Source organism: Psammomys obesus, unplaced genomic scaffold (genome assembly GCF_907164565.1).
Source record: "Psammomys obesus unplaced genomic scaffold, mPsaObe1.curated_primary_1811, whole genome shotgun sequence".
Lineage (NCBI taxonomy): Eukaryota > Metazoa > Chordata > Mammalia > Rodentia > Muridae > Psammomys > Psammomys obesus.
Window position 1 is genome coordinate 480,763 of NW_026585895.1, and position 8,580 is coordinate 489,342.

The following is an 8,580-nucleotide window of genomic DNA, read 5'->3' on the forward strand; positions in this document are numbered from 1 at the left end:
TAAACTCTACACTGTTTTTCTCTTTTTAATTAGAAATCTTTTTATAGTATTTTATATGATTCATATACATTATATAAGTGTCTGGAACTTTCAAAGAATAACAATTATTATTTCAAAACTTAAGAAATAAAATTTTATATTTGATGAAAATACAAATAAATTCAAAGTCATCTCAAAGTGTTTTCTTATGAACAACACGTCTTTGTATAGTTTAAGCTTCTACTTTTCTAAAATTGCTCTGTTGATAGCCTTGGTCATGGCTTCCTTGACATCCTTGTTCCTAAGACTGTAAATCATGGGATTCAACATAGGAATGACTGTGGTGTAAAACACAGCCACCATCTTCCCCTGCTCCACAGATTCTTCTGAGATACATGAAGAAGAGAGTTCCATAAAATATGGTGACAGCTGTCAAGTGGGAGCCACACGTGGAAAAGGCTTTTTTCCTCCCTTCTGCCGAGCGCATCTTTATGATGGCGATCAGAATGAATATGTAGGAGACAACAATGACCAATAAGGAATAAGAGAAGTTGAGGCCTGCTAAGGTGCACATGGTGTATTCTTTAACGAAGGTCCCTGCACAGGCCATCTTGATGAGAGCTGGGTCTGCACAGTAGAAGTGGTTGATCTCATTGTTCCCACAGAAGTACAAACCATGAGTCCACAAGGTTGAGATCAAACTGATAAAGAAGCCGTAGATGTAAGGGAAGGAGATTAGTCTCATGCACACAGTCCGCGACATTCTGCTGCTGTAGAGCAGAGGATTGCCGATTGCCATGTACCTGTCAAAGGCCATCACTGCCAAGATAAAAACTTCCACATGCACAAAGGCAATGAAAAAGAAACATTGCACTATGCACCCGGAGTAAGAAATGGTTTTCACTGCAGATACTAGATTTTCCAACATTTTGGGTGTGACATTAGAAGAGAACCACACATCTGCAAAGGACAGGTGACCAAGGAAAAAATACATAGGACTGCTGAGCTGAGGGCTGATTCTGATTGGAATGATCATCCCAATGTTGCCAAGCAGAGTGACAATGTAGACCATCAAGAAAACCACAAAGAAGAGGAGCTGCAGCTCAGGACGACTAGTCAAGCCTAGAAGGATAAATTCTGTCACGTCAGTGAAATTTGGCATTTTCTTAAATCTCATCCAGAGATAGAAACATTTTATCTAATAAGACAAAGATAATTAGTAGTCAGGTGGAATACAGCCATTAGTGTTGATTTACCTTTGCCTTAACTCATTTTCTTCATGGAGCACTAATGCTTTTATATCTCCTGTGTATGTCATTTCATAGTATCTTATGCAATGCATATGTATACATATACATTATAGATTTTACACTGGAGAATCATGAAATAGCATAATAACATTTCTCAGTTTTACTTGTTAAAAAACAAATATCTTATATTTCAAGTTCCGGTTTCAAGTGCATATATGGATACATGTGTACCCTCTCTGAGAAGTATACATTGCTTTGTCAGACCTGAAAAATGTATCAAAAGGTATTGCAAAATGACAGCAAATTATATAAAATCTTCTCATGCCTTTAAACATTAACATTGTTTTTAATAACCCTAAAACATTACTTAATATTTCCAATTAAAACCCTATTATGTCTTTAAACAGTAACATTATTTTTAATAGCCCTAAAACATTACTTAATAGTTCCAATCATGTCTCCTTAGGAAGCAACCTTATTAAAATCACCCAAAATATTGTCTTCTTGCTGAAATTTATATATTTTTTAATACGAAGAGGTAATAATTTTTAAACACTGCTTTCCTTCATTCCTTTCTATTAAAACTTTGATTAACACACATATACATATAGGCAATAACAATTAATGAAAGAAGAGGTCATGGGATTCGACTGGTACAGGGGAGGACATATGAGAGAATTTGTCAGTAAGAAAGGGAAATGAGAAATGTTGTAATTATATTACAATCTCAGAAAAATATACTCACCTGTAAGTGGAAATTAGACAGATAGTATAGGATAAACATAAAATCTGTACACCCAAAGAAGCTAGGCAAGAAGGACCCTTGGTAAGACAATCAATCCTCACACAGAAAGGCAAAGGGGATGGACATTGGAAGAGAGAGAAAACAGGAAACAGGACAGGAGTCTACCATAGAGGGCCTTTTAAAGACTCTACATAGCAGTGTATCAAAGAAGATGCTGAGACTCATGGCTAAACTTTGAGTAGAGTGCAGGAAATCTTGTGAAAAAAAAGGGGGGGTGAGATAATAAGAGCTGTAGGGAACAGGAACTCCACAAGGGGAGCAACAGAATCAAAACTCTCTGCACAGGCATCTTTTCTGAGATAATACTCCAACCAAGGATCATTCATGGGTATAATCTAGAGCCCCTCCTCAGATGTAGCCTGTGGCAACTCAGTCTTCAAGCAGGATTCCCTAAGAGGAACAGGGACTATCTCTGACATGAACTCAGTGGCTGGCTCTTTGATCACTTCCCCCTGCAGGGGAAGCTGCCTTATCAGGCCACAAAGGAAGACAATGCAGCCAGTCCTGATGAGACCTGATAGGCTAGGATCAGATGGAAGGGGGGGAGGACCTCCCCTATCAGTGGACTTGGAGAGGGGCATGAGAGGGAATGAGGGAGAAGGCTACAGCTGGGATACAAAAGGAATAAACTGTAATATAAAAAATAAAAATTAAAAAATAGATATGAAATGAAACTACCTTCAGTATTATTCAATAATCAATGTGGAAAACTTAAATTGATGGCATTTCAACAGAGTTCATGCTGGAGACTGCTACTGTTCCTCTTACTAGGGTACCCACATGGAGACTGAGCTTCTCATGGACTACATCTGAACAGGGGCTAAGGTCTTCTCAATGTACGGTCCTTGGTTGACTCAACAGACTCTACAGTCCCCTTGGGTCCAGGATTTTTGGCTGTGTTGCTCTCCTTGTGGAGCTCCTGTCCCCTCCAGGTCATTCTATCTCTCCCTTCTTTCATTAAATTCCCTGTACCCTGCCCAAAGATTGGCTATGCGTCTTAGTATCTGCTTCTGTACCCTGATCAGTAGTCTTTCAGAGGCCCTCTGAGGTAGGTTCCTGCCCTGTTCCCTGTCTTCTCTTGCTTCCAATATTTGTCCTTCTGAATGAGGTTTCAGCCTCTTCCATATAATCCTCCTTAGTGTTTGCTACTTTAGGACTATAGATTTTAGTATATTTATTCTATATTATTTGTCTAATATCCACTTATATGTGAGTATATACCACCTGTGTCTTTCTGCTTCTGGGATACCTCACTAAGGATGATCTTTCCTAGTTACATCCATTTGCCTGCAAATTCAATGATTATCTTGTTTTTAATTGCTGAGTAACATTCCATTGTGTAAATGTAGCAAACGTTCTGTATTCATTCCTCCATTGAGGGACATCTAGTTTGTTTCCAGATTCTGACTATTATGAATAAAGCTACTATAAACATAGTTGAGTAAATGTCCTTGTTGTATGGTTGAGCATCTTTCAGATATATGCCCAGGAGTGGTATAGCTTGAGGTAGCACTATTCCTAATTTTCTTAGAAAGCTTCAGATTGATTTCCAAAGTGGCTGTACAAGTTTACATTCCTACCAGCAATGGAAGAGGGTTCCCTTTCTTCACATCCTCTCCAGTATGTGTTTTCACTTGAGGTTTTGATCTTAGCCATTCTGATGGGTGTAAGGTAGAATCTCATGGTGGCCTTCCTAGGCCACAAAGGAAGAGGATCCAGCCAGTCCTGATGAGACTTGATAGGCTAGGATCAGATAGTATGAGAAGAGGACCTCCCCTATCAGTGGATTAGGGGAGGAGAATAAAGGGAGAAGAGGGAGGTAGTGTGTGACTAGAAGGAGATGAGGGAGGGGGCTACAGCCAAGATACAAAGTGAATAAATTTTAATTAATAATAATAACAATAATAATAATAAATTATGAATGGCATTTCTAAAGTGTACCAGAAAGCTATGGAATGTGTGGTGTGTAAGGGAAAGGAGTTATTTCCATTTATGACTATATATATAAAGGTCTTTCCATCTCAATTCTTTCTCTTAAAATAATGTTCCTAAGGAAGACTAAATAAAACACAAGCCATGAGAATAAGAGTAGTTAAAAAAGAGGAAGAACTGAGCATTGTTAGACAGTGCTGATTTATAGAACATCATATCTTCCTTTATATATCAGTAATCACTTCTCCAAAATATCTCTGCTATTAATCTTTTATTGAGTTTTCTATCTGCAAATTTACTTTACCACAGCCAAATCATCGTTTAATCTGACTTCAGTTTAAGCATATGTCATTAATCTTTCCTAATAATCTAAATGACATTAGATTTAAAGCCATGTTAAATTATTATTTCACTTGTTACTTGTACTTGTGACAGAGAGACACATAGGAGGATAAATTAATACTAGCACAAGTTTAAAAAAAATCACAATGGCTTCATTTAACCAGATTTCATAACCCTCCTTTCTTGGCCCTTGGGAAAATTTATCCTGACATTTCTCTAAGTTGAAAGCAATATAAAGTCTCTCGGGGTCTACAAAGACTTCAACTTGGAAATAAGTTGAAGTTAAAAATGAGAGTTTTTAAAGCAATGATAAATGCTAGTTGACAGAATTCTAGGTTTTAGGTGATTCTCAGTAAATGTCTTCAACATTTTGAATCCTTTACACATAGTGTTGCTGGGTCAAAAGGAACACTAGAGCCCACTTAACCAAAAAGGTCATCACCTGCATCCTTATTGCTGATAAGGCATAAGAAGAGCATGGAAGCTACCCGTGATGGACAGATTTATGTAAACTCGACACAAACTGAAGTCATTTGAGAGGAGGGAACTTCAGTTAAGAAAATACCTCCATAAGACCCACCTACAATAGAGACATTTTCTCAACAAGACATTGATGGCGAGAGCCCATTGTGGATGGCACCACTCATGGGCTTGTGGTCATGAGTTCTGTAAGAAATCAGACTGATTTGTTTGGTTCCGTTGTTCTCCTTGTGGAGCTCCAGACCCTGGGCCTAGGGGTCTTTTCTGAGACTGATATACTCCAACAAAGGACCATTCATGGAGATAACGTGGACTCCCTGCACAGAGATAGCCCATGGAAGCTCAGTCTCCAAATGGGCTCCCTAACAAAGGGAGCAGGGGCTGCCTCTGACATGAACTCAGTGGCTGGCTCTTGATCACCTCCCCCTGAGGAAGGAGCAGCCTGATCAGGCCACAGAGAAAGACTATGACAGCCCTGATGAGACCTGATAGGTTAGGGTCAGATAGAAAGGGAGGAAGTTCTCTACTATCAGTGGACTGGGGAAGGGGCATGGGAGGAGATGAAGGAAGGAGGGAGGGAGGACAGGACTGAGAGGGAATGAGTGAGGAGGGTACATCTGGGATACAAAGTAAATAATTTGTAATAAATAAGCAGAAGATGACAATGCAGCCACTTCTGATGAGAACTGATAGACTAAGATCAGAAAGAAGGAGAGGAAGACCTCCCCTATCAGTGGACTTGGGGAGGGGCATGCATGCAGAAAGGTGAGGGAGGGTGGGATTGGGAGGGGTGGAGGGAGGGGCTTATGGGGGGATACAAAATGAATAAAGTGTAATTAATAAAAGTTAAATAAAAAATTAAAAAAGTTTCAGAAAATATAATATTAAAAAAAGAAATCAGACTGAACAAGCCAACATGCAGCACCCCTCCATGGTCTTGGCCTAGCTCCGATCTACGGGTTCCTGCCTGCCCTGATTTCCCTCAGTGATGGATTGTGACCTGGAAGCATAAGCTTCAATAAACCTTTTCTCCCAAAACACCTCACAATGTAAAAGAAACATACTTCTTCATTACCACTTGATGACACTAACAGACTTCACACGGTTTGCTTTAGTATATTTCTGTCACTAACAAGTTATAACCCTTAGATTGGCATGCCAGACCTAAAGAACCCTCCTCAACAGACTCCCATTAGAACTGTAAAATCTGTCCAATCCTCTCATTGAAAATACTGATTTTCTTTTGGTAATGTGATGCATGAATATAATTTGTTTAAATCATATCCATTCCCGGCCTTCTCCAGCTCCTCACAGAAGCTCCTCAGCAAAATATTCTCTTCAACCTCAGAATTTTAAGGACAGTCCTAAGGGCTGTCAGTGTAGACTGGTTTTGCTTGAAAAGCAAACAAACAAGAAAAGAACAAGCACAGATATGATGGCTGCCTCTGTGATGAAACTTACCTGCATGTGAGGTGTGAACATTGCCTCTGTCAGCATCAATGAGTAACTCAGACATATTTTATGAACCCAACTCCCCATCCTGCACACCTTACTAGGAAATACAGAGGGACCCAGAAGGTGCAATTAAAATGTTCCATATTATATCACCTATCTGCAAATCAGAAAATTAACCTCAAGAGATGAACAACTCTCAGTAGTATTAGAACTTTAAAGCAGATGCTATGCTAACAGATTCTTTTCCTTCCTGTTTTAAAATGTTTTCTGTTAATCTTCATGGATGTGTTGTATTCTTGATAAAGGCCATAATTTTCCATTTGGTGGTACAAGAATTGAACCATTTGACAACATGTATATTTTAATAAGCAGTATTTCATAATAAGCAAATCTAATGCAATTATTATTAGTGAAAATTCCATTTTCCTTGTGTCTAATAAGAAATAGATTATTTTAAATGAGATAAATGGACTGAAGCAGTACCTCAGTTGGCAAAGGACTTGCTTGCATTCATAAGGACCCATGATTGGTCCAGAAGGGCCGCATTGTTTAAAAGTCGTGTTGGCAAGAGATTGTATTGCAGGTCTGTGAGAGGCAGCGGCTGCACAAGCCCTAGTCCTCTCTAGTCCACTGGGTAAGATTCAGCCTAGTGGAGTATCTCAGAAAAAAATATAGACAGGACCTGAAAAATAATCCCCAATGCTGACCTCTGACTTCCACATGCACATGCACATAGGCTTGTTGGGCATACTAGCATGAACACATATATGTATACAGAAGAACACACATGTACACATGAAATGAAAAGTAAAGTAGGATACATTTTCTAAGTGATTTTCTTTTGTTTTGAAGAAAGTAGTTCTGCTTAATTCATATACAAATATTGACAATGATTGTATAAAATGTTACTTTTTATGTTCATAGCAACTTTATTTTTTAATTTTTTATTAATTACACTTTATTCATTTTGTATCCCCCCATAAGCCCCTCCCTCCTCCCCTCCCAATCCCACCCTCCCTCCCCTTTCTGCATGCATGCCACTCCCCAAGTCCACTGATAGGGGAGGTTCTCCTCTTCTTTCTGATCCTGGTCTATCAGTTCTCATCAAAAGTGGCTGCATTGTCCTCTACTGTGGCCTGGTAAGGCTGCTCCCCCCTCAGGGGGAAGTGATCAACGAGCAGGCCAATCAGATTATGTCAGAGGCAGTCCCTCTTCCCATTACTATGTAACCCACTTGGACACTGAACTGCCATGGGCTACACCTGTGCAGGGGTTCCAGGTCATCTCCATGAATAGTCCTTGGTTGGAATATGAGTCTCTGGGAAGTTCCTTGTGTTCAAATTATCTTGTTCTGTTGCTCTCCTTGTGGAGTTCCCGTCCTTCCAGCTCTTACTATTTCCCACTTCTTACATAGAATTCCATTCACTCTGCCCGACAGTTGGCCATCAGGCTCAGCATCTGCTTTGACAGTCTATACTGCAGAAGCTTTCAGAGGCCCTCTGTGGCAGGTTTCAAGGTTGTTTCCTGTTTTCTTCTGGCTTTCAGAGGCCCTCTGTAGCGGGTTCCGAGGTTGTTTCCTATTTTCGTTTTCTTCTGATGTCCATCCTCTTTGCCTTTCAGGATGGGGATTGAACATTTTAGTTAGGGTCCTCTTTTGCTTAGTTTGTTTAGATGTACAGCTTTTAGTGGGTTTATTCTATATTGTATGTTTATATGAGTGAGTATATACCATGCGTGTCTTTTTGCTTCTGGGACAACTCACTCAGGATGATCCTTTCCAGGTCCCACCATTTACCTGCAAATTCCATGATTTCCTTATTTTTCATTGCTGAGTAATACTCAATTGTATAGATGTACCACAGTTTCTGCATCCATTCTTCAGTTGAGGAGCATCTGGGTTGTTTCCAGCTTCTGGCTATTACAAATAAAGCTGCTACAAACATGGCTGAACAAATGTCCTTTTTGTGTACTTGCGCCTCTTTTGGGTATATGCCTAGGAGTGGTATGCCTGGATCTTGAGGAAGCGCTATTCCTAGTTGTCTGAGAAAGCGCCAGATTGATTTCCAGAGTGGTTGTACCAGTTTACATTCCCACCAGCAGTGGAGAAGGGTTCCCCTTTCTCCACAACCTCTCCAGCATGTGTTGTCCCTTGAGATTTTCATCTTGGCCATTCTGATGGGTGTAAGGTGAAATCTCAGGGTTGTTTTGATTTGCATTTCCCTAATGGCTAATGAGGTTGAGCATTTCTTTAAGTGCTTCTCTGCCATTCGATATTCCTCTACAGAGAATTCTCTCTTTAGCTCTGTTCCCCATTTTTTAAGTGGATTACTTGGTTTG

General features: G+C 39.8%; 1 protein-coding gene across 1 annotated transcript; it reads right to left on the reverse strand.

The window, feature by feature from the left end:
- Positions 1-219: 219 nt before the first annotated feature.
- LOC129671547 (olfactory receptor 5M3-like) lies at positions 220-1,141 on the reverse strand. Its single transcript, XM_055600595.1, is given in 2 exon segments — positions 220-367; positions 369-1,141. Coding segments are annotated over 2 exon segments (921 nt in total).
- Positions 1,142-8,580: the final 7,439 nt, after the last annotated feature.